This window comes from Trifolium pratense, linkage group LG4 (assembly GCF_020283565.1).
Source record: "Trifolium pratense cultivar HEN17-A07 linkage group LG4, ARS_RC_1.1, whole genome shotgun sequence".
In the NCBI taxonomy this organism is placed as follows: Eukaryota; Viridiplantae; Streptophyta; class Magnoliopsida; order Fabales; family Fabaceae; genus Trifolium; species Trifolium pratense.
In genome coordinates, this window is record NC_060062.1 from 3,736,676 (window position 1) to 3,763,559 (window position 26,884).

A 26,884-nucleotide genomic window follows, 5' to 3' on the forward strand; every position below is an offset into this window, starting at 1 on the left:
TGGGTGAATGATTACGAAGTGAACATTTTTGGATGGAGATTGTTATTAGCAAGACTTCCAACCCATATAGCTTTGGTAAGAAAAGGAATTATCAGTAATCCGATAGTGTTTTGTAGTGCACTTTATTTTAGAGAAGAAGATCGAAGACATCAATCATTTATTTTTTAATTGTTCCGTCTCAATTCAAATTTGGAAGAAAGTTTATAAATGGTTGAATGTGAATTTCATCCACTTTTGAGGAACGGTGGAAGCATTTCAATTCTTGTGGTAATTTGGTGAAGAGCAAAAGACTTGCTAAAACTCGTCATGTCATTTGGCTAGCAACTACTTGAAACATATGACGTACTCGTAATAACATTATGTTTCGTGGAGATGTATTTATCTCTTAGTTTTGGTTTATAGGTGACATATGAGTTAATACCTCTTGTATTTTTCAATTGATATAACGATCCATTAATTTATATTCAAACAATCTAATGTTATTTAATTATATGAATTATAAAGGTACACCCTGTATTCCTTATTATGATTTGATTTTTGTTTATTAAAAAAAAGAACTTAGCAATAATTAATAGATATTGGCTGAGTTTTTCTTTAATCTGGCTGTCAAGTTTGTAGGAATATGGCAAGCGGCAAGTTGACGGGCATTGAGCACGCACGTTCGTTATTTTATTTTTAGTACAATAATCCTCCAACTATTTATTCTTTCGATTAATATATTCATGTTAAAATATGTACCAAAAAAAAATAATTCATGTTAAGCCATTTCATGTTATTGCGGTTGCGGAAAACGAGATTCAAATCCCGGTATTTTCACTCATTTATTTTAAAAGTTGAAACTCTAACTATTGAACTATTTAACAAAAAATAAAAAGTTGGCCGTTTCCTTAAACTATAAAAAAAGGATTAGTTTTGCACATAAAATATCATGAAAAACAACTGATTATTCTCTTATCCAAATTTTGTTGTTAGGTACATATTTTCTTCTCTAAACCAGAGCCGGTCCCGCGAGTATTTGGAGGCCCTGTTTGAAAATTAAAAATAGATTTTTAATAAAAAATACAATTTTTTTTAAAAGTTATTCTCTATTTGAATCGTAAATAACATAAAAAATAGTCATCATAGTAAATAATATCTAAAAGCGACATATTTTAATCAATAACATTAAAATACATCTTCAATCTAATATTATTATCAACTTACGGTTCCTTCGGGAACAAAAACTTTCTTGAAATGTTAGTTTCTTTTTTTACAATCAACCGCAAGTTACTTATAAAATTAAGAGTGTGTCTATTAATTTTTTTTTAGTACTAAAATATTTTTAGTAGTAACAAAGTCATTATTTTTTTGACATATATAAATTTTTTAATAGACCGATATAAACAATTTGAGGCCCCTAAATATGTAAGGCCCTGTGCGGTGGCTCACCTTGCACACCCACAGGGCCGGCCCTGCTCTAAACCATAACAAATATATGATGTTTAGATTTATCTCAAACCAACATATTCACTAGTTAACCTCTTACATTGATATTTCTTATTATGCAACACTTAATTTCTTTAAGCTTCTTTAAAATTGATTTTCCTTAGTATAATTTACAATCTTTCCATTTCTCATAATTAAATTTATATATTTTTGTAGATAATTTAATAAAATTATCAAACTAACCTTCAATTTTCTACATTTAAATAATAAATGTTAAGGTTTTTTTTTTTATATATCCAATTATAAAATATGTCTCTATTGTCTAATAATATACAATGATTATACATTTTTTACTTTTTCTTAGTATTTTTTACATGTCTCAGATTTCATGCTATGAGTTTTTTTTAAAAAAATTTTTTTGGACCACTTCTCGATTTGTGCGTGTCATCCTTGTGTAGGGGTCATGTTAATCTTCTCTGTATCGTTCCAATTTTATCGGATGTTCCTTAAGGGACAATTTCATGCTATGAGTGAAGAGAGATAAGATGTTAAATTTTTGTCCCAAAATTTGATGTTCATGTAAACACCTCTCAAAAACTTATGAATATATCAACAATGCATTTGGGGAATTAAACTCAAACTTTCTAAATAAAGTCTTAAATTCAAATCTTGTGAATGACAAGAACGTGAATGAGATAAGAGATTTCATCAAAGATTAGAACGTAAACTTTTTTAGATGATTAATTAAATCTTCTGAAGGTTTAATAAAAGGTTTTACTTCTAAATGTATCAGTTTGGTTTTTGCAAACCATACGGGTTACATTATTACAGTAGTAAAATTTAACCATTTTAAAATAAAATAAAATAAAATATAAAAGCCCTCGCTAATCACACTGTTACCAAATATAAATAAAAAAACGTTACGCGTGACCAACGTGCAAGCCTGATCTCAACTATATGTATTTTTTTTTTTGGTACAAATTATATGTATTTTAATATTAATATAAAAGATAGATGTTACCAAGACTATTGATTTTATTTTTTAAGGGAAAAAAACACTATTGATTTTATTCCTCAAATAATCTAAAAGATCGAGAAACCAACAAACATATTAGGAGGGCAAGGTGAGGCATATTTAGGGATGTCAACGGGGCAGAGAATGCGCAGGGGAAACTTCCCCGTTTCCTGCCCCAAAGTGCATGCGGAGGAAATTTTGCCTTCATCCCTTTGCCCACGGGGGAATATTTGTCTTCATCCCCATCCCCATCCCCATCCACACGGTTCCCGTGGAGATCCACCGATATAAAATATTAACAAAATTTCTATATTTCTCAATCAAATTATGACAGTAGTATTACGTTATTTTTCTGTCTTATTTAAAAAAACAAATATTTTGCATTTTTCTTTTTTAAAAAATAAAAACAACACATAATGTATTCATAACCGCAAAAACATTGCAAAAATATTTGACTACTAATAATCATACAAAACCTAATTAATAGCCATGTTTAACTGTTGACACTTTTCTCTAAAAGTCTCCTCCCTTTTTGGTGTTCCAACCCAATAACGAATACTTTCCCGAATCTATTCAATCAAAGAAGAAATTGCTTGCATGTCATCTTTTACTATCAAGTTTAAGATATGCGCACAACAACGCAATTGAAATAATTCCCCATTCAAAACAAATCTATAAGTTGGTATCTTATCGAAAAAATGATCAATCATAGCATCATTGGCGCTACAATTATCAACCGTTAATGTAGACAATAATAATAATAATAATAATAATAATAATAATAATAATAATAATAATAATAATAATAATAATAATAATATAGTGTATATATGGACAGATTCGGGGAATTCGTGAGGACGGATGCTTCGTCCCCGATCCCCGCCCCGAAGTTCCTGGGGGGAGATTTTTGCCTCCATCCCCATCCCCACGGGGATAAAATCTTTGTTTTTGGAGCTCCGAACGGGGAAATTCCCGCGGGGATCCGCTCCACCGGATACAAATTGACAACCCTAGGCATTCTCCCTTAATAATTTAATAATTTGAAGTATTTGTCTAAAGATTAATAAAAATAAACTACTTAAGTAAATTTGCATGCAGTACTTAATTTGTAACAAACTTTTATTTCACATGTCTATATTTTGTTTTTATTGACTGATAGATAAATACCACCAAATTATGAATGGGTACAGTAGGTCTCACCATATCCAAAATATGAGACGGGAATTTAATATTCTAGAGATGAACCGGTAGAACAAAGTTCTCAAAGTAGGGATTCCAATGATTTAGAATAAAATCTGGTACTAAAGAGAGATTATGCAAAACATAATATTGAATGAGAGAGTTTAAGGGAAGAAGATAATTTGTTGAATATTGATCGATTGTTTCAAATGAGGCACAAGACCTTTAAATACAACTCTCATGACTAAAAGAATAAAATGACATAAAGTAACCCTAATACTTATTTCCTGTTACAATACTCTCACTTTCAAACATCCTTATTCTCAAGGATAAAAATTTCCAAATACCATGCGTGAACACCTCTCCCTTCAATTATTTTCCTATGTAGAATTGCTGCAACATTAGCAGCAAATCATAGTCAACAAATTCAGGTTCATTATTAATGCACTCAATAGTAGGGAAGGCAGTCCAAACTGTCATCGGACTCTTTGGCATTTCATCAAACACTTGGAGGGTAGAGGACAACAACCTATAATGAGAGAATTTAAGGAAAAAAGATAATTTATTAAATATTAATCGATTGTTTTAAATGAGATACAATATCTTTAAATACAACTCTCGGGACTAAAAGAATAAAATAACATAAAGTAACAATTATTTAAAATAAACTACTTAATTTCTAATACTTATTTCTTGTTACAAAATATTAACAGGTAAATTAAGAAAAACCACATAAAAATTATTGTATAGTTTTCAAACAAAACAAAAACAGTCAAAGATTGAGTCAAGAAAAAAAAACAGTCAAAGGTGGACTATAACTATATTGAGACATCATCGTTGGACCATGCCGCCACAGACGAACTCACCAACTCTATAGTGTGATGAGTTTTGGAATTGGTGGTAGAATTCATCATAACCCACCTAACCACTAAGATACAAAACTTTCAAAATTGAATTGCAATAACATAACCAAATTAATACTATTATCATAGCAATAATGCAAGTGTCAATTTTATTTTTTTATAATAATAAAAATGAAACAATTATTTTTATCTATAAAATGGTTACAAGTAAAGTTATAAGTCCATAATCAAACATAGCTCAAAGTGTGTAACATATTCTTAAATAACTTAAAACATTTTCAACCTAACAAAAACAAAAACATGGGTAGTGTAAGTGTTGAAATTCCAACAAAGGTTCTTACTAACACATCTAGTAAAGTGAAAATGCCTGTGGTTGGAATGGGATCAGCACCTGACTTCACATGTAAGAAAGACACAAAAGATGCAATCATTGAAGCCATCAAACAAGGTTATAGACACTTTGATACTGCTGCTGCTTATGGCTCAGAACAAGCTCTTGGTGAAGGTTTGAAAGAGGCAATTGAACTTGGTCTTGTTACTAGAGAACAACTTTTTGTTACTTCTAAACTTTGGGTCACTGAAAATCATCCTCATCTTCTTGTTCCTGCTCTTCAAAAATCTCTCAAGTAAGCAAAATATTCTTATTCGTATTCAATATTATTTTCATTTAGAGAATGTTTCGTTGAATGGATTGATTTTGTAACATTGATTTGGTTAATAATAAGAAAAACGTGAAATAAATTATATTTAGATACATTTACGTAAAAAGAAATTGAAGAACAAATTTGAAGTTAAAATAAATTTGTATTTGAGACGACGTTGAATTTGTTAATTTTATGCAGGAATCTTCAATTGGAGTACTTGGACTTGTATTTGATTCATTGGCCACTTAGTTCTCAGCCTGGAAAGTTTTCATTTCCAATTGATGTGGCAGATCTCTTGCCATTTGATGTGAAGGGTGTTTGGGAATCCATGGAGGAAGGCTTGAAACTTGGACTCACTAAGGCTATTGGTGTCAGTAACTTCTCTGTCAAGAAACTTCAAAATCTTCTCTCTGTTGCCAATGTTCTTCCTGCAGTCAATCAAGTAAGTCATCAACTTAAACCAAAGTCTAAATAACTTCTAAAAATTGCGATCAAATATGACCGATGTGACTTCAACTGCAACTGTTTTTAAACATCAAAAACGAAATTAAATTGTGTTCAGTCACACTGCATACAGTCAGTACATCTTCGAACAGTCTATATTTTAAGATCAGATTTTAAGTATTTTTAAATATAAAATAAAAGCTAAAAATCTGAACCATTTGATCTTGATCATACAATCCATAATCCATGTCTATCAAAAACCTCAACGAAACAGTCGGGAACTAAAACCTTAGATTGTTAATATGTTGTATTCATATAATGAACTCTTATATGTATGTATAGGTGGAGATGAACCTTGCATGGCAACAAAAGGAGCTTAGAGAATTTTGCAATGCAAATGGAATAGTGTTAACTGCATTTTCACCATTGAGGAAAGGTGCAAGCAGGGGAGCAAATGAGGTTATGGAGAATGATATGCTTAAAGAGATTGCAGATGCTCATGGAAAGTCTGTTGCACAAATTTCATTGAGATGGTTATATGAACAAGGAGTCACTTTTGTTCCCAAGAGCTATGATAAAGAAAGAATGGGTCAAAATTTGGCTATCTTTGATTGGATATTAACAAAAGAAGATCATGAGAAAATTGATCAAATTAAGCAGAACCGTTTGATCCCTGGACCAACCAAGCCAGGACTGAATGATCTATGGGATGATGAAATATAAAAAGTAATGATATATATTAAAGTCATTTAAGCTTGTTTGCCTCATAATCTATCTTATTGTCTTACAATGAATGAGTGTCACATTTGCTAATTTATAAATGAAAAAGGAGAGAATAAGCTATGAATTTGCTTAAAAGTGTAATTTTCTTATTCTGAAGAGATGTGGTTAAAAGATGTTCCTAATCCCTTTTTATTAATCTGACATGGGCTCTATTGGGCCTTAGGCAGCTTTTTTATCTTTCAATATATGTGTTTTTATTCCAAAAAAAATGGCTACATTTTTAGTTTAGCTATATATGGGTTAGATGAATCTGATGGCTAAATACAGTGTTGGAATTTAGTTTTGTTTTTTTGATGAATCTGATGGCTAAATACAGTCATAGTATGTTACATACATACATGACTTAAATTTTGAAGGAATTGATCCTTTTTGCATAATGAAGCAAAGGCGTAAGCAGGAAGGTAAACAAACATATGCTAAAGAAAAGGAAACCATGCATACTGCACCAAGATGTGATTTTGTTCTTAAAAATTCTCTGCTGACTCTCTTCTTTTGGATGGGAAAGGAGGGATCACTGTTGCCAACCTGAACCAAAGTTTCATAAGAAACCAAAGTTTATGTAAACTTATACATGAGCCCTTATCATCATAAACAAACACTTATGTCATAACCTGCAAATAAGTTGTTTATCCAAACAAACACTCTTCCATAACATTGCATATTCCAAAGACAAGAACCATCGTTAATCTATACACAATAAACAAACAAAAAAATAAAATTGCCGAATCAGTTACAAAATGAACAGTCCAATTGAACTAAAAAGCAATGCACATTAAATGAATTGAAAAGAAATATAATAAAATTGACAAGAGAGTGTGAATTTACATCGGAAACTTTGAGCTTTTAAGTTTCAGATTTTTTAAGATTTAATAATTATTATTCTAATTTAATATAAAATAAAATTTTAATACAATAAATAAAATAATTATAAAATTAGTACTATCGAATTAAAAAAATTAATAATGACATGGATATTAAATGTATTCACATGGATGCTGCCGTGTCATCAATGACAATGTCACATCAACAAAATTGATCTAAAAATAGGACGGGGGACCAAAACAAAAATAAAATAAAATTGAGAGATAAAAAGTGGGTTTAATAATAGGGAGATTAAAACTTCATTTTTTTAAAATAGGGGGACCAATAGTGCATTTAAGCCTTAAATATTTCATGTATTTATGAAACACCGATACTTCAAAAATGGCGAAGTATCGTGTCTGATACGTATCTAATACTGATACCATCTGATACGTTATGATATGCGTATCAGAGAAGTATCAGACAATTAATGTTATTTTTTAAAAAACATGACCGATATGTGTTGGATACTTCTCTGATACGCGTATAGAGAAGTATTGGACAACTAATGTTCTTTGATGATGGAAACGAAGGAAAGAAGGCCGATACATACAATTCATGTTTTCTCTTAAATAGTAAATGCCATAGTATGATGTTGTTCTTTATGGATAGTCAACTCTGTCTTTTTTGGATGGTACCGATGATTTTTTTTTTGGATAGTACTAGTTATGTCCTTTTTGGGTAGTACTTACTTAACTTAAGATATGTAATTGTCGTTTGTTTGCTCTATTTAACTAACTTGAATATTAATTTATTATCATTATCGATTTTGGTTATGTTTATAGATTATGCATTTGTATATTTTTAATTTTTAAATGACGTATTGCGGCCGTATCGTATCGAAAATTTTGAAAATTTTCTCATATCATCGTATCGGTATCGTGTCACGTGTAGGGGCTTCATGGGTCTATTATATAGACCAAATACATTAATTATTCAATAAACTTAAAAAGTCAACTTAGACTATGATGTAAAATTAAGCTAACTGGTAGCTGAAAAACTAATTTTTAGTCGATAGCTGAAAAGTTAATAGAATAAAATTAAGTGTGTGGTAAATTAAATTATTGTAATTCTAAACTGATATGAAATTACATAATTATTTTATGTGAGTGGGTAGTTTTTTTATTAAAAACAATAAAGAAATTAAAATAATAAAGTTTTGTTTTTTTTGAGGAAAATTAAAATAACAAAGATAGTTATAGTTTATTAACATGTTTCCCCGCTTTTACATGTTTGTTCAATAGCAAAAATTCAATTTCCTTGGATGCGACGACGAGTCCTCACATCACTCACATCACCCTTGATGTAGTATGTGCTTTCAGAGATTATTTCCATGATACATTAGAAGATGAAGACATTAAAAAAAATGGTATTGGTTTGCTAGAGTTGGCAAGGTGCTACCTCATTGAGGATTTAACATCAATTATTCAAAACACCTTGGTAAGAGAGCTAAATACCAGTAATGTAGCTTCAAACATGGTATTAGCAACTGAATATAACCTGGAAAAGTTAGCGAATACATGTAGAGAAATTTTGTTGGACTTTGAAAAAATCAAGGTGGTTCGGCCGCTTCAGCAAGATATGCCTATGAACACGGAAGAGTTTTTGATATTTACCAGAGCAGTGTTTAGGTATTAGATTTGTTCTATGTAAAAACTAGTACAATGGGTTATATTTTTGTTTCATGGGAATTGATTTGTTCATTTCATTGTAATTGATTAGTGACTCATGTAAAACCTCTTTAAATGAGTATTGTTCTATGATTGTGTTGTTGTATTTTCATTATGTATTCTTTATCTTCTTTTTTTCTTAATGTTTGTTAGAGAGAATGTTAAAATTTAGAATGAGAGATTACATATACTTTTTTTTTTTTTTTGGATTTTAGATTACATATACTTTTGAATACCAATAGAATGAAAGATTAAAAGAGGATTGTTAGAAAAATATATATGAACAAAGACAATTTAGTGTACCGGATATTTTCGGGGTGTGTGGTTAGAAAGAAATCTTTCATGTTTGCTTCTTTTTTACCATCACTTTCGTTTTATCAATATGTTAAGACTTTAAAAATTTGCTATTATGTCACTTTTAAAAAATTGAGTTTGCGATTAAGTATATGGAATAGGTCTATTTAATCTATTAAATCAAACGTTTATATACAATCAAAAAAATTTTTGGTACAAATAATTTCTATTCCATGTCCAAGATCAGTATCACTTCTTACCTTATCTGCAGCATAATTGAACAAGCACAACATCAGTTATAAAAACTACAATATTCACAACACAATACACCTGTGATAATTTCTTTATCTTAGTCTTCTAGTCTAAGGCATGTATTAGTTTTGTATTAAACAATATATTATCGTTGGGAAAGAAACTCAATACCTTGTGCATTGATTGTTGAGTATGGCTGTATGGCCACAAAAGAGGGGCGGCGGAGTGGAGCGATCTCCACCCTCGTCCGTGCGTTTGCCCCAAACGTGTGTTAGGCCCAAATGTTTACTAGGGAGCGATAAGATAACCCCTTCGATATGGTCAGATGTATTCTTGTAATCTGGACCGTAGTATTATATTTATGACTTCTAATACTGGAAGCCCTATTTCATTCAATGATAATAAACCTTTAAATTGGTTATTTAGAAAGGGTACGAATTACCTCTAGCTACCAAGGTTTCTCAAACGTTGCAGCACATCTTTTTCGCCCGTGAGTTGCGCGACCAAACCTTTAAATTTACCAGAAATTCAATCTAATACCTCATTGTTAAGTATAATTAACAACTTTTATATCATATAACTTCTAAATCAAAACCATCTAAGTTTCTTTTATGTGATTAACATGATTTCATTATGCAATGTTGCAGGACATATTGAATCATGATCCTAGATATTCATAATTTCCCAATTTATGTAATTGATATAGTTATAAGTGATAACATATGCAACATAAGGTTCATTATGTAAATAACATGTTACCATTGGTATAATCGCGACAATCATTATAACCGATTCTCAAATCTGTTTCCCATTTTCTGTTGAAATCAGCTGCTATTTCTACAGCATCTGCTTCTGCATATCCAACCAACCAACATTTGTTTCGCGGCAACTTTTTTAACTTCCTCACAAGAACAACTCCTAAAAATATGAACTGAAGTGATGATTTAAATAAAGAAGTTGAAAACATTATGGACAAAAAAGCTAATTAAAAGTTCACAAGTTATAAATAAATTCCGAATTTCACCTGGCACAGTTCTACCACTTAAACTTGCTAGTGCCACATATATATCTTCAGGATCTTTTGGTTGAAAATCAAAAACCATAACCTGAAAAATTATAAATGTTATTGTCTCTAAGAAACCAATCTCATCGTCCACTAACGGGGGGGTCAATTGAAGATAGCTAGACTAAAGTCCTGTATGTACTAGTCTAACACAGGAGTTGTTAGCACCTGAAGATGAGCACACTCTGAGGTCGGGAGCCTACTCTACCAGGTCAATCTCTGACGGTTTATCTAGTCTAAATATTAGATATAAAATATAAGAGAGGAATCAATACAATATAAGATTGTCTCTGAGCCTTGAAGTCTGTCCTGATCCTGGTGAGTTTTCGCGATACAATTCACCGGATATTTTTTTAATAAAAAAATTTATATAAGAGAGAAAGGAATAGGATATAAACCTGTGAAGGTGAGGAAGAAGGTTTGATGATGACCATGAAATGCTGAAAATTCCATAAATTAAGGGAATAAGCAGCAGACATAAGCAACTGAGGTGGTCCCTTGGTAGCCCTTAGAGGCATTGTTGCTACATACACTTCCTCTCTTCCTCTTATCATTGATGTGTTTGAAACAACTGATACCATTTCTATGTCACTCACAATAACTCAAAAGAACCAACAAAACCAATTTCTTTATCCAATCCTTCTTTTGAATGAGAAAGAAAGAAACTACTGGTTGAAATTCATCCAATTAATACATGGAACTTTTATTTTTGTCCCACTTGCTTTTTATCACTTTAGACTTTTCTTCTTAATTTTTGTATTTCACTTATAAAATTCTTTTATATATATATATATGGAATTGAGTGTATCAATTTATTATTTATTTGATACAGTAGTAATTAAGGTTTTTATCAAGGAGTATTATTTGTTGTAGTTATTATATTGATATTTTGCAGCTTTTCAAATTTTATCTAAAATGTCAATTATGATGAATGGTTAATATTAAATGATGGAATTGAAAAAAATTATAGTATATATTAATATTAAATTATGTTTCTTGGACTTCCCGTGAGTTTAATTTAGTTGGTAGGACATTGCATTATATATGCAGTGGTCCGAGTTCAAACTCCGATCATCTCATTTATTCACTTATGTCATTGTAATAGATTTGTTTTGTAATAATTCTGTTCTATTTAAGCAAAATTTGACTCAGCCTGATCTATTCTATCTGTGGAACCCTATCTTATGAGTAGGATTGGTATAAGTGAGAGAAATATTAAACAAGGAGTTTGGACATAGAATTGTTGCTGATATTTGTGGATAGGGGTTCAGTGCAGTCGGGAATTCACTGACTGCAGTGCAGTCGGTCACATGTAAACCGTTTGATCAAGATTAGACGGTCTAAATTTATTGACTGCATGCAGTCGACTTCACGGAATCCAAATCCGATATTTGTTCATGTGATTTGTGAGAGTTGGTGGGTATACCATTGAAACATGCCATTGCCGCCAAGTCATAAAATTGCATAATGGTGAACATGATGTTCACAAGAGCTACTATAATAGGATGGATACGAATGAATTGTTCTATAATCACGTTATATATAATACCCAATAATGGTCGAGGACATTGTGTACCAAAATTGATACTCGATAAGTAAAATTTATCTTTTTAAGTTTATTGTATAATTAATATATCTGATCTATAATATAAATCTAAATACATTAATTATAAAATAAACCTAAAAATGTAATAAACTTTAGTTATATATTGTTAGTGAGTAGAATGTTGAGGAAATGATATTCCCTACCGCCCAATTTATGAGAATTCATTCATTGTGTGTAACATTTATTTTTATTTCTTTTTGCTTTCACCACTAGTTTAATTTGATTTGGGGGTCAGTTCTGATATCAAGTGATTGCAACCCTTCCCGATCGCAGTTGCAGGTTTCAGTTATGGCACATTGTGTGTGACATTTATGACACAATAACAAGAGCTGCAAGACAGTTAATCCTATTGTTTAGGCTAGAACGTTAAGGGTATTATAGTAAGTACCTAATGTGATTATTTAGCATTTTCATTCAACATATATGTCAAATTCTTTTTAGGGTACCATTTGAGAAGAAGTCAGGACTTTGGTTTTATGCAGGCAATTGGAAGGAATGATAAATAAAATAAAAATTAGAGTAAAAGTGAAACTCGATATATTTATATTTAAGTTTGTGCATAATTATTTAGATTACATGAATTTGCCATGAATTTTTATATACATGAAAAAGAATCATTTTAATGATGAAAAAACATAAGCATGGCTTTAAATGTACAAATTCTCTTTCAGTTTCAAACCAATTTTTTGTTGCTTTCTGTTGGCAATACTCAGAACCAAGTTAAGAACAGAACCAAGATTTTTTTTTGTATTTGAAGGAAAACAGAAAAATTTAAATGCATGTCTCCAACTATCTGCCTTATACAGGAATTCCAAGACCTTAACTAGAAAAACCAGTCACTAAAATGGAGTGCAGGCAAGTCTCCGCAAGCACGGATTAAGAGTTATCTTGGCTATCAGATAGAAAATAAAACGGATGCCTTCCTCCCTTTTCTTATTATTGGGAGAAAAATGCATACGGTTTTTTGTCAAAGAATATACCTAAGTAGAAAAATTCTAAAAGAAATTTTACAAAATCATTCTATTATCTGTGGTTTTTCATAAAAAAAAAAATATAAGCTCCTTTTGCGCCGAGCACCAAGAGGCTGCCTTCATCCTTCTGTTCTATAAACAAAAAAGAATTGTTCTCCCTCATCCTGTGGTTTATTACTTCAACCTTTTAACAGACTTCCTTTTTCAATGTCGGCAAAGATTCCACGTTGCCAACTTAAGAAGAGACTCCTTCATCCTCTGGTTTATTCTCCGAAACATCATCAATAGCTAAATTGGACACCTCGGTTGTAAACTCTGTTTGATGTTCACCATCTGCTGAAGCTACAGGCGATGCTTCTGGGGTGAAGCTTTCTTCAGAATGCTGCAGGCTCCAGTACATGATGCTAGCAGTTAAAGTAAGTATCATCTTCTGATTAACCTGTCATGGTTAAATGCCAAAATAAGCTTGAGCCACACAAATAAAACTTCTCAGCCGAATAAGAACATAAAGTATGCTATAATCTTAGGTAAGCATTAACATACTATGTACACTAGTGTTCTATTTTGAAATGTCTCTCGATGAAAACAAAAGAACTAAGTATGTAGACAAGAAGCTCAATGAACATGTATATAATATGTGTATATAGATAGATTATTATATTTTATTACATTGACCAAACTAAACAAGAATAATGCTAGTAACACTCTTTTAACGGTTAAAAAATTCATACAGGTCCTACCCAAGTTTTTACGGGATCTGCGTTACTTGGTGGAGTCCATATAAATTTCAACCAATAAAAGAAAGTGTATTGCTAGCAATCTTCAACTGAACAAAATCATTGAAGTTGGGGTTTTCATGGAGCATGGCAAAATTACATTTACGATTGATGACATTACCTCTATTATGTCCTCAGGTAACAGGAAAATGGAGCATCCAAGTTTTCGTGCGACACTGATTATATATGTTGAATTCAACTTCTTGTCATCATCTGCAATTTGTCCAACAAATTATATTTGAACATTTCCTTTGTTGTTTGTAAGATAACATATTCACATCACAATCACATAAATGTTAAATTAAATGCTTGATAACAAATTAAATACTTTCAAGTTGAATGCAAAGTTGACATACCAGTCTCTCCTTTAGTAACTAGACTCCAGTTGACTACTCTTGACTCTACAGCGCTCAAAAGCTCAAGGAAGAAAATGCCGTTGGAAAGATTCTTATCCTGGTGAAATAAAATAAATTAATGAATCTAAAAAGTGTGTAGTAGTCCAAGCATCATCACAACCACTGTGTACCGTGTCCCTTCATTACAAATTTACACGGTCCTTTTCTCAATTCTAAAGGTTTAATAAAATTAATCTCTACTATCAGCAAATATCAACATGAAAGCAAATAATATCTAAGACTGATAATTGTCTTAGAAAAATGTAAATTTAAGAGTAGCAAGAATGGTATACACAAATACATGTTAATATCAATATAGTAAGAACTGGTTATTTTCTGCTTTATTACCTTGAAACTCTCCATTTGAGATGCTCTTCCGCTTTTCTTCACTTTTTTGTTTGCCCAGTTCAATATATCAGCATCAGTAATCTCTTTACCTTGGGAATGTGACCTCAAGTTTTTCAGAAGTTGAAGCATAGTAAATCTCATAAGCTGCCACATAAATGCTGTAGGACAAACAGAGATGAAAGTTCCTGTTAGATATCCCCATGCTAGCATTGATCCACCAAAATAACCAATGAGTGAGGATAAAGCAGAAGCCAAGAAGATGTTAAAAGGAAAGGAACCCGTCAAACAAACATATCGACTGCACCAACAATATCATTCTACCATAAAGCTGAAAATCATTGAAACTAACCTAGTAAGAGCTTCTTATTCCCTTGTACAATATCATTACCAGCAATATTTACTAAGGAAAAGTTTAGGTCCTTCCCAATTTTTATAACTTGGTTGCAATTCTCCACTTTTCGAAATGGCATCTTTATAGGAGGCTTTGTCGCCTGTTTCCAATTGACAGATCCAGGTGAAACTTTATCAAGAACTTCTAATAGAACCCATCTGTGGAAAAGGAAATAACACGAAAACCATAAGGTCAAGGTGTTTAAAAAAAAAGTAGTTAGGTCAAGGAAAAATCTCAACTAACGAAGTAGATGACAGATGTGAACAGAGTAAGGAAAATGCAGACAATGAACCAATTGACTAGTGGAAAGGCTACCCATTTCTGACATCCTCAAAAATATTATTGACATAAGTAGCAATTCCAAGACTGTTAATCCAGAGTCTGAAGCATCTTTCTTCCCGAGATGTCTGTACATCATCAGTCATCATCTCAGCAAAGGACATTGTCTTCGTGTCAGCTGTAAGGCCATTCCTACACAAGTGCAAGTACCAGACATTATTTATATATAAAAATGAAAATCACAATCTCCATCAGCATCCATCATCTATACGGTTTCTAACTCTATAAATTCACTACTCCTCCATACTTGTTCCTAATAAATGAATCAACTGCCCCGTCTTTTTTCCGATAGGGAAAGTTCCAATCTAGTGGAAAGAGTTATAAGAAAGAACGATATTTCTATATTCATAAGATATAATGAACCTGATACTGAGAAGTCAGAAGCCTATTAAAAAAATTAGAGGAGCCACTCTTTTCCCAATAAAAATGGTAAAAGAAAAAAAGACGGGTTCTCGAGAGCATGTCCCACAATATTCTTAATGTATAAACTTACAACAAAGTAGATAGCACAATTAAAACATCTTAAAAGTAACCATACCTATGCTGGAATATTTGAGCAACAAATGCAAGATTAAGGTTAGGCGACCCATCCACTATGTCCTTTGGAGTGAGGTATCTCTTGCAATCTAATCTCTCTGCCTGCTCAAGAACCATATTTGCTCTTTCTGTTGGATCTTTTGTGGCCAAGGCAGATGGGCCTGAAACTTCCGGAGCAAGGGCACTAAGCAAGTAAGCATAAGCTTCTCCATCCTGCAAAAAGAAAACATTAAAGATAAAATAGACCCACACAATTTAGAACCACGCTGTATCTGTTTACATCTATCAAACATCATCTATGTGAAGAAAATGTGCCACACAGTAATTTAGTAATCAGCATGGTGTAGGACAGCAGAACAGAACATAAAGAAGGTCCACAGTTTCTCTTATTTAGTATATCACGACAAAAGGGGTTCATAAGGAGTACTACAAATACAAGAGAACAGATCTGAACCTTCAATTTTCATCACAATTACCATTTTAATTTTTCTTTTTAAAACATGGATGGCTGTGATCACACTGGACCACCTCCTGTGAAAATCTCACAGGAGGGGATCCGTTCTCCAAATTCAACACTAGCTCATTAATTGTTTTACCTCCTCAATTTCTTCTACAGTTTATCACTCTATAGGAGCTAAATCCTAAAATACTTTTAAGTGTTACACACATCGGAGTTTTGTATATATATATATATATATATATATATATATATATATATATATATATATATATATATATATATATATATATATATATATATATATATATATATATATATATATATATATATATATATATATATATATATATATATATATAACGCGAAAGCAAGTGACGGGATTTGTGTATTCTACACACATCGGAATTTTATATATATAATGCTACCCTATATTATTTATTTACACGATACCTTAACTACTTATTTTCATTCCAACAGCTTCTATTAGAGTAACAGAAATAGAATTTCCCTCACCTTTACATCAGAAGAGAAATTTGTAACTTGTTTCTCATATCCAGCTTTCTTCAAATGGTAATTCATCCATTTCAATAAAACCTTGTCAGGTGGTAAACTGATAAGCTCCTCCACATCCTGCCATTTTGTCATATCGTAATAAAGAAGTTTAATTTAATTGCAGTTCTGACAAATGTAAAGGAAAGAATATCACGCGACTTGTAAATTACAAATAAAAGGAACAATATTATCCAACATCACCTTATCATCTTCCACTAATCCCAAAAGTTCAGGAGTTTTCTTTAGATTGAGATCAGCTAACAATTGAATCTAATGTTTCCTCATAATGAGAAGACAGACAAACACAAGACACCATAAGTTAAAAAGTCATTCCAATGAATAATCAAAATCAGAATGGTGGCAATCCCTCATCAAGTCGCATAAAATGCAAGTATAAAGGGAGCAGGTTTCAGTGGTATACCTTGATTACTTGTGAAATCAGACCAAGTACCAAATAAGGCTACAAATAAAAAAACAAGACAATTTTCAAAATGGAAGAGTCAAAGTATGTCAAAATTTAGATAATCAAAATCACAGAACAGGAGAAGCTAGGGACAAAAGGAAGATTGAACCTACTCTTCCTTCAACCATATCCTGTGTACCAATATTAACCACTGTGCACCCAATAGCCTTTGCTGAATTGAGGCCAAGGGTGTGGTTTTCATTCCTCTCCCATGGATTAAGATCCCGTTTTGTGTTGATAGCTCGTTCATCTATGGTCCCAGGAACGGCGACATTAATAAGCTTGCTGCAGCAGTAAAATAAAACTATAAAATTATAGACAGAGAAATGGTTATGGTCTTTAAAAAAATTATCTTGTGTTTGGCACTGATCATTTACCAGAGCAGGACTCCATCTTTAGCAAGATCAAACAATGCATTTGTAGCTGGATCAAGCGGAAGAAACTGCTTCAAGAATTTATCTTCAGCCAAGTAACTGTTAATATGTGCAACATAAGAAGCCTTCTCAGATTCATTAATTGCATGATGAACAGTCGTTGTAGCTGTCTTCAAAAATGAAGAACTTTTTGAACCACCATCTTTTGCCATAGCTCGTGTTTGCAAGTTTACATGTGCCTACCACACAATGTCAATAAATAAGCTGCCAGGTTCAATATAGATAATACCTATAAAATTACTTAAAAATAAACTGAATATACCTTCCCATGCAGACATTCAAAACAAAAAGAAAAGTATACTTTCAAGTTAGGTGCATACATGCTAGGACTAGAGACAAATTGAGCATCAAACAACATTCTTGTATACTCTTGTGGAAAATTGCACTCATCCTCTATTTTTCAAATGAACACTAATCGCTCGTATTTGTTGGGAAAATTGCATACACCTTCCCCTAATTTGCTTAAATAAAACACATACACACCCTCTATTTTTACATAATAGAGGGGGAGATTCGGGTAATTGAGGAAATGTCGATGTCTTTTCCTAAATCGAGGGAATATATGTCTCATTTAAGCATACAATTTCTGATTCGGGTGCAATTTGTCCATGTTCATACTATTTCTTCTAGGAAAGCAATAAACACACATATTCTAAGACAGAAGAATCATATATATAAGGAATACAAAAACAAATAAGGACTCACCCTGAGGAAGGATTCAAAGTCAATTTCATCATCCATGTTCCCATAGGACTCTGACAATGCCGCCTTAATCTCATCCTCGGTAAAAAGCTCAGCGAAAATCTTCAATTTCTTGAAAATGGGAGGCAAATCTCCGACAGTAACACGACCCCCTTGAGTCCTTGCAGATACATACTGATAAAAAAACAACACAAACACATTCATTCATCATTCAAATTTCAAATACATCTATAGATTCATATTAATGACCAAAAAATAAAAATAAAAATACTTTTGATTCATATGAATGACCAAGAAATAAAAAAACATACTTTTGATTTGAGTGTTCTTAATTCGACTTGGGTGAACTGGCTCTGAAGTTCTTGATCAGAAACAATGACACCCACAAAACTAGACATGATGAACTTGGTTGGGGAATATAATCAAACAGTTGGAAGAACACACTGAAACAACAAAGAAAAACAATACATTGGAATAAACGATGATTGAATTGAATAACAAATCATATGGAAGATTCATATAAGAAATCAAAAAAACGTACCTTATGGGTTAAGATTGAAAATAATGAATTTCATTTTTTTTATTTTTTATTTTTTGCAGAAAGAAAGAAAAAAAAGTGTGTGTTTGTTTGTAGGAAAGTGTGGAAATGGGGTGGAGAGTAAAAAACGTTTTGGTGAAAGGAGAAGCGAAGGGTAAGGGAATCAGAATGCGACAATTAAATGCTCCTTCCTTTTATTTCACTCTTTGCCATATCCGTAACATTTCAATGACACCTGTCACTCATCATCAAATCATAATCAACTTCTGCCCGTGCGGTGGTGCAGGGGTCTAATTGGTCGTAATATGTAACAATAAAAAAATACTTGGATAAAATTCATACAACCGAAATCATGTTTTGTTACGAAATACTTTCTTATAGACTACATTGAAAGTTTTATTCGTATCTTTTTAAATTTATTTTGGAATTGTATATTTGAAATATTTGGAACTAAATTAAATAGTGGAAGTTTTTAGTAAAAATTTATTTAGTTTAATGTGAAAAATGAAAGGTGTCCCAAAGAATTAGGGTTGAAAATTAGGTAACGGGTTGAAAAAATATTATAAAAATATAGTAACGTTAATATATATTATTAATTTTTATTTTTAATAGTAATTTTTTACTAGGTTTAGTGGTTAAGAGAGTTAAGAGATGAGATTCTTAACTTTAATCACAATTGAAGCAGATGCTCTAGTGGTTAAAAGACTTTGTTGTAAGCAAGGGTGACGGGTTTGATTCCCATGCTTGACAAATTTGTATTTTTTTAATATAAATATGCATTAAAAAGAGCGGAAAAAAATTAGGTTTAGGGCTAGCTTAGCGGAACAAGTTTAGAATATAAGAGATTATAGGTTAAATATATCAGTTATTTAGGTCCTGATTTTGGTAAAAAAAAAATAGTACATATTTAATAAATTAGTTTATAACGGATGAGCTTATAGCGAATAGCAAATAAGCTAGCTAGTAGAATTCGGAAGTTTAATTAATATTAATTTTTTAAGTGAGATCACATGAGTAAAATTGGGAAAAAAATATGATAAACTATAAACTATAAGATGTGTAAAAGTTGGTACCCAAAACCAAATTGCAATAAAAAAAATGTATAAAAGTTGCACTCATTGCTATAACAAACTATAAGTAGACTGAAAACCAACAAATCTATCTCTTAAAGAACGACAATTGAATTTAACCACGATTGCACTTTAAGTTCTACAAATTTACAATATCACAATGATTTTGACAAATTCACCTTATTTTAAATTATAAATTGTTGTGTTAGTTTTTTTTTTCTTGTCGGGACTTAAACCATGGAACTCCCCAACTCCTTAAACCTTACTAGCTAAACCAACTCAATCAGTTGTCCTACCCTTCCGGCCTTCCCACCCATTAGTTAGTTTACTTCTTATTGTATTAGCTTATAAGTTTGTTTCTTAAAATTAAAAGTGTTTAGTAACAAACTTTTCTGATTTTTTTTTTATATGTTGTTCCATTTAGCGGTTGGCTTATAACTTTTTACTTTTCATTATAATTTTAATCTTATTATTTTAATTTTTATTTCTTTATTTTTTAAATAAAGAAATTATCCACTCACAAAAAAATATCATGTACTTTTATGTCATTTTATACTTATAAATAGTTAGATTTATCAAACACTTTAATTTTATTCTACTAAGTTTTCAGTTATCGGCTAAAAAATACCTTATTAGCTATCAACAAAGTTATAGCTTAATTATGTTATTTTATATTAATATTTGTCCTTGATGAAAGGAATATATTTTATTTTACAACATTTATTACCATCCATCCCATCCGAACATATCCTTATTGGACTACCGGCCTTTCAAGATTATTATTTTTTGAAAATTGTTTTTCCTACCCCAACATTTAACTCTCTACCCCTACAAAAAACTCATTATTCCCATTATACCATTTTTTTATTTTAGTTCACCCCTACATTTGAGCAAAGTTACAAATTGGAAAAATCAAACAATGAGTCTCGAAGTTTACTGGAAAATTTCGGAATAGTTTAAACATGTGTTCCGGTAAGAAAATTACAAACCGGAACAATTATAAAAAAGTTTTCCGGTAAAGTGTTACCCACAGTTTAACCGTGGCTAAATATAAAATCTGGAAATCCCAAAACTGAAAACATCAATCTTAGTACTCAATCATAATGTATCTTTTGAATCATTTGTAAACCCAACAAGATTAACCAATCCTGGACTTTGAATTTTCTACAAAATATCGATTTTGTTATCAAATTCATTGGTGATTTCAGGTGAAGATGATGAGATGGGTATGTTGATTGAGAAGAGAGTGGGTTCTAGATGGTCTTTTTATAGTTACAGGTTTACCATGAACAATTGTTTTGTAGACATAACCATGGCTACCTTTACCTAGAAGCTTGTTGTCTGAGAAATTGTTTGTTGCAGCTTCAAGATCACTGTATTGAAATTGTTGGATCTTGATGGTTTTTTCTTTTGATGGTTTTTTCTTTGTCTTTGTTTGGTTTTGATGATGATGATGATGATGATAGAGAATTTGAGGTTGAGATGTAAGATTGAGCTTTGCAAGAAAGATTGAGGTAGCTCGTGATTAAGTAAAAAAGTTGAAGGGTTTTTGGATTGTGTTGATGAATGAATGAATCAAAGGGAATTGTTGAAGATGAAGAGGTGGAGAGATGGAACAAAATCATAATAACCCAGATTTGGGTAGAAATTGTGTTATGTATGTTTTGCGAATGAGAGTGTTACATCTTAGTACAATTTAACTCCTGATAATTTGAGTACTAAGATTGATGTTTTTAGTTTTGGGATTTCCAGATTCTATATTTAGCCACGGTTAAACCGTGGCTAACACTATACCGAAACACTTTTCAACAACCGTTCCGGTTTACAATTTTCTTACCGGAACACATGTTTAAACTATTCCGAAATTTTCAATTTAGCCAGGGTTTAATCCTGGCTAAAATTCGAAACTCATTGTTTGATTTTTCTGGTTTGTAACTTTGCTCAAATGTAGGGGTGAACTAAAATAATACAAAGGGTATAATGGGAATATTGAGTTTTTTTATAGGGGTAGAGAGTTAAATGTAGGGGTAGGAAAAAAAATTTCCTATAATCACCGGCCTTTCAAGATAGGATATCATTCATTCCAAGGCCCAACAAAAGCTTTATATTGCTAACATTTTTTTGAGATTTACTTTTTCCACCCTACTAATTTTTTAGTGTACCCTATGTATTTACCAATATACTTCCGTCTGCTACTTAGGTAGCGGACACCCCGAAAAAATCTTATCTTTATAATATCTGCTATTTTTTTTTATGACATCCGTTACTTAATTTACGAATGAGTAAAACAGAAAATACATAGAGCACACGAGTAATTGGTAGAAGGACAAAGTAAATCTCACATTTATGACGTCTGTGTTTTATAATTGCACACCCAATATCTAATTTGTTTGTTGTAACTGTGCCTTAAAATATGTTTTTATTTATTTTGTTTTGGAGGTGTCGATTCGAATCAACTACTAAAATTAGGTTCTAGAGTTTTCTTTTCTGGAAATGTTGTTTTGAAACATAAATTTTCCCGTCAATTGAAGCATACACCCGGCCATCTCTCATGTTTTTTTTGAATCGTATTAACAAGTGCCCTAAATCTACAACCAAAAACAAAAAAAAAAGTTTTCCGCGCGCAACTGCAGAGATTGATTTCCTCGAGGTAACTGAGATTCATTTAAGGGGTTGACCTCTCCCAAAAAATGTTTCTCCATACACGCAGCAGCCAGAGATCGAGCTCAAAACTAAATGATTAAGAACCCAAGTATCTACCACTTATGTCATACTATGTTGCTAGCATATTCTTCTCTTTACCAATACATATTTTTCATAGATTTTTGTGTCTATATAATCTTTTATAAGTTCTATATATTTACCACTACATACTTTCATAGACTTGGTCCCCCAATGTTTTATTCCTAGCTCTGCCCCTAAGACCCTGAGTGTCTTTTGTGAGCTTCTTCTAAGTTCGAAAACACATTCTAAATAAATACTTTGGGTTGCTATGAATAATTGGAGATCCCTAATGAGTATATGAGTTATTGAGTGAAATTGGAGATTGCTCTTGGTGTGCAATTGCGAATAGATATTTTTTTGACCACTTTTGTAACTCTCTTGTTGTATGAGAGATTGAGAAAAAGTGGTAGGAAATATGGTATGTTCTTAGAATACTCTTGAAGCTATTTATTTTCCAATAACTTTTTTGCATCTTATTATACTGTATCAAAAAACTTCTCTCTCCTCCAGAAACATAACCAATATGTCATTGCTAGACCAGAAACATAGCCAAACTGAAAAAGTGACTCAATTGCTGATACAAATAAAATAGCCTATTTGTAATTATATATTTTTGTTAGAGTGTTAATAATGTTATCAACATTCATTCCCTTAAAATAAAATATTATCAACATTTGGAATAACAGCAACAAATTATGATTAATAACACTCACAAGATAGATCTAAGATCTGCATTGCCAAAACTCTCCTAGCTATCACATGCCCACCAGCATTAGAAAAAAAATATATATATGTTGGGTGACTCGTGAGGAGCTGGACCGTTAAGCATATAGCTTAAGATCCTATGTTTAGAGAAAACTTGTTTGATAATTGTCATTTTCAGACAAATTTATACTTTATTTTGTATAGCTTATAACCTTTTATTATAAGTTAACTGGTAATTTTTTCTCAATTGAAAAGAGAATTTAATTTATATACATTATTAATTAATAGTGTAAATTAAAACAAGTTTACACATGCATTCAATCAAAAAGCTTTACACTGTCAGTGCATAACAATTAATCTCTTTACTAACTTATCTAGAGACTTGTTACTATAGTTCGCGCTACTGAGATCATCGTTGATTGGGAGAGAGAAAGCTTTTGCGCTTGAGATCCTGAGCCAACAACATTCTTGTTTTAAAGACGTATGTATAGGCACTCCACTCATAAATTTTACCAAATAGAGTCTTATCTAATCTCAGCCATCCAATCCAATTTCAGGTAACATTCCTTAAGGAGGCTAACAAACTACTAATAACTTTATGAGTGATTAGTGATTGATGGCATTGGCATTAAAACTCTTCAAGAAAAGGTAGATAGATATACAGCTGTTACTGCATAATATAACATGACAATCACATGTTACCAGTTATTTTATTTAATTTTTTGTTCAAGTGTTTAACAGAAATCACATTCTCATACATGTATTGAATAACACATTATGTTCACAAAAAAATTGATTCAAATCAAACCAAATAGCATCAAAAGTAGATGCATAAACATAATAAATCTAAATTAAATACTCAATAAATTTCTCATTATGATCATCATCACAAGAGCATCACCACCACACCAAAAGTTGCCAAGACAATGTTGCCCCAGATTCCATAGCTTGTAATCTTGTAAGAAGATGAATGATCAGGCGAAGACGAAGGTGAAGAGGATTTGCTGTCAGCACTTTTTTCAGTTGGAGAATCAGCTGCAGGCGCGATATCAGGTGTCGGAGCAGGAGCCGGGACTGGTGGAATATCAGTGCCGAAAATGGCCTCAGGAAGTAAAACCTTATCAACTTGATATATAGCAACAGGGTCGGTTGCGTGAACCGCACTTGTAACCTTAGTAATTGACCATCCTGAATTAATGTGAACGGTACCAGAATCATCGGTGAAATTCAGCGTGTAATCACCACCGGCGAACGTGGGAGTTAAGCTAGTTTGGCTAAGGTTTTTGAAATCAGCTAGTGAATAGAAATGTGGCAATGCATGGAAAAGGATCACTTGTTTGATTTGATCATCTTTGAGTTTGGATAAAGAAGGTTTCTTCAATGCTGCGAAGGCACTGTCTTTTGGTACAAAGATAGTGATTCCTTCTTCAGTGTTATTTGCTTGGTTTTGGAATGTGTCTAACACTTTTGTGGATTCAAGGTATTGAAGAAAAGTGTGAAATGGACCAGCAACACTGAGTAATTCAGTTAGGTTTACGAAATCGGGTGCAGGTGCCGGTGCTGGTGTTGGAGTTGGACTCGGAGCAGGCGGACTAACAGTTTTGGCAAATGCTGATGAACTTAGCAGCAGCAGAATGTTGCTAACAAGAAAAATCATTGAAAACTTCATTTTTGAATGTTTATATTGGCTTACAAATATCACTACTCTCTCCAAATTCCTAAAAGAAAAAAGCTCCACAATGTTAGATCTCAACAAAAAATTACTAGTTATCAAATTGAAAAGTAGTATAATAATGTAAATATATAGAGTCAACAAGACTCACTATATAGTCTACAATTATGCATCAAAATTATGTGTCTTTTGCTAAGTCAGATTCTCAAATGTGTCTTTTGTTTGCCGGTTTGATCTATAAAATTACTAACAAAAGATCCACTCATGGATGTATTTGATGTTTCGATATATTCAACGACTATAGTGAAGCTGACTCACACAATTTAAGATCAAAATGACCGTTTACTCGAAAAAATTAATATTCACTCCAAGTTCAAACTTGAAAATCAGTCTCCAATATATAAATAAACAAATAGTATAAATATTTATAATTGACCACATTCTCTTCTTTTTTACATAACACTCAACATTTGTCAACAATTTGCTTAAATCTATAGCCACTAACAAAATAGCTTAAACTATAGATCTTGAAAAATTAAACATATACTACTAAAAACAGATAATTATTCAACAGAAAATGGAATGTATAAAGCAAGATCTAGGAATTCTAATTGAACCAAAACAAGCATAAACAACTACAGATCTGAATATGATATGAAGAAAGAGTGAAAATTGAAAACTTTATAAATAAATTTAGAACAGTTTAATTGTAGAATCTTATAAGACCACATTTCCAAAATGGTAAATTCAAGATAAGAAAATGAAGTGAATATGTTACTAAAATAAAAAGATTATTTTTTTAAAGAAAAATTCATCATATCCAATACTATATGAAACTAGTAACAAGAGTTAGACCAGTCAAGTACACAGTGACTAAGTCCACATCATCAACACATGAATGAAATGAGAGAGATCTATAAACATTGATCCAATTTCTCAAATACAAATTAAAAAGAAAATGAAATTTAGATGTTAAAACTTAAAAGAAATGAAAAAACCAAAATTTTGGACTAAACAATGAATTAAGTGACATACATATATATATGTAAGTATGAAAATGAGGTTAGAGAGAAGACAGACCTGAAAATGAGGAATTGAGAGAGAGAGAGAGAGAGAGAGAGAGAGAAGGAGAATGTGAAGAAGTGGGAAGAATGAGAATGGAAGAAGGGTATATAAAGGTATAAAGGGAAAGAGATGGCTACAGCACACAGCTAGATAGATGCTTCTAACTTGAGTGTGTTTCTTTTGTTTTTGTTTTTTAATATCAAGTTCTTTTGTGGGTACATATGTTTATAGGGTAAATAAATATTTTATATACTTTTTATAGTAAAAGTTTAGAGTGGTTTTATAACTCAAATAACATTTACATTTATCTCTTTTTAAATCTATTTACTACATTTTTTTTTTACAACAAGCTGGGGATCGAACCCAGACTTAAATATACTACTCAAATTTCTCACTACTAGACCAAACATAGTGACTTTATTTACTGTAGATTTATTCATAAAACAAAACGGTTGTTTATTTACCAATACGGTTGGTTGGTAGTTGGTTCAACGTTCGATCCTACAACAGCGAACGGGAGGAGGTAGAAACCACTTGATGTCAGAACTGACCCCGACCGAATCAGATTAAACTGGTGGTGAAAGCAAAAAAAATTGTGTTTGTTGGCTCGGGATCCCAAGCTATTGTAGTGTTTGATAAAATT

General features: G+C 31.7%; 4 protein-coding genes and 1 non-coding gene across 11 annotated transcripts; 1 reads left to right on the forward strand and 4 right to left on the reverse strand.

Moving 5' to 3' along the window:
- Nucleotides 1-1,832: 1,832 nt before the first annotated feature.
- LOC123882644 lies at nt 1,833-1,940 on the reverse strand. Its single transcript, XR_006799955.1, has one exon. It is a non-coding gene; the product is annotated as a U6 spliceosomal RNA (small nuclear RNA).
- A 2,754-nt stretch (nt 1,941-4,694) lies between these two features.
- On the forward strand, nt 4,695-6,536 carry LOC123921250 (NAD(P)H-dependent 6'-deoxychalcone synthase-like). Its single transcript, XM_045973711.1, has 3 exons — nt 4,695-5,108; nt 5,325-5,568; nt 5,913-6,536. The coding sequence occupies exons 1-3, from the start codon at nt 4,783-4,785 to the stop codon at nt 6,291-6,293; spliced, it is 951 nt and encodes a 316-aa protein (XP_045829667.1). The 5' UTR covers nt 4,695-4,782; the 3' UTR covers nt 6,294-6,536.
- A 26-nt stretch (nt 6,537-6,562) lies between these two features.
- Nucleotides 6,563-11,176, reverse strand: LOC123921251. 6 transcript variants are annotated; one of them, XR_006814005.1, is made up of 6 exons: nt 10,892-11,176; nt 10,455-10,536; nt 10,190-10,348; nt 9,873-9,939; nt 6,965-7,040; nt 6,624-6,878 (listed from the first exon to the last, which is right to left on the reverse strand). XR_006814005.1 is itself a non-coding variant. In XM_045973712.1 (5 exons), the coding sequence occupies exons 1-4, from the start codon at nt 11,072-11,074 to the stop codon at nt 9,875-9,877; spliced, it is 489 nt and encodes a 162-aa protein (XP_045829668.1). In that variant the 5' UTR covers nt 11,075-11,176; the 3' UTR covers nt 6,563-7,040; nt 9,873-9,874. The 6 variants fall into 6 exon arrangements, 4 of the variants coding, with proteins under 4 accessions (XP_045829668.1, XP_045829671.1, XP_045829669.1 ...); XM_045973712.1 differs by having other exon boundaries at nt 6,563-7,040; XM_045973715.1 differs by lacking the exon at nt 6,965-7,040 and having other exon boundaries at nt 6,625-6,878.
- Nucleotides 11,177-12,918: 1,742 nt separating this feature from the next.
- Nucleotides 12,919-19,176, reverse strand: LOC123921166 (fimbrin-5-like). Of its 2 annotated transcripts, XM_045973586.1 has the most exons (15): nt 19,009-19,176; nt 18,779-18,910; nt 18,471-18,641; nt 17,709-17,944; nt 17,445-17,616; nt 17,290-17,328; nt 17,070-17,138; nt 16,830-16,946; nt 15,858-16,069; nt 15,296-15,451; nt 14,939-15,138; nt 14,590-14,747; nt 14,203-14,299; nt 13,968-14,059; nt 12,919-13,509 (listed from the first exon to the last, which is right to left on the reverse strand). In XM_045973586.1, the coding sequence occupies exons 2-15, from the start codon at nt 18,863-18,865 to the stop codon at nt 13,306-13,308; spliced, it is 2,010 nt and encodes a 669-aa protein (XP_045829542.1). In that variant the 5' UTR covers nt 18,866-18,910; nt 19,009-19,176; the 3' UTR covers nt 12,919-13,305. The 2 variants fall into 2 exon arrangements, with proteins under 2 accessions (XP_045829542.1, XP_045829543.1); XM_045973587.1 differs by lacking the exons at nt 18,471-18,641; nt 18,779-18,910; nt 19,009-19,176 and adding an exon at nt 18,028-18,179.
- A 4,995-nt stretch (nt 19,177-24,171) lies between these two features.
- LOC123924069 (fasciclin-like arabinogalactan protein 7) lies at nt 24,172-26,420 on the reverse strand. Its single transcript, XM_045976834.1, has 2 exons — nt 26,257-26,420; nt 24,172-25,222 (listed from the first exon to the last, which is right to left on the reverse strand). The coding sequence occupies exon 2, from the start codon at nt 25,171-25,173 to the stop codon at nt 24,391-24,393; it is 783 nt and encodes a 260-aa protein (XP_045832790.1). The 5' UTR covers nt 25,174-25,222; nt 26,257-26,420; the 3' UTR covers nt 24,172-24,390.
- Nucleotides 26,421-26,884: the final 464 nt, after the last annotated feature.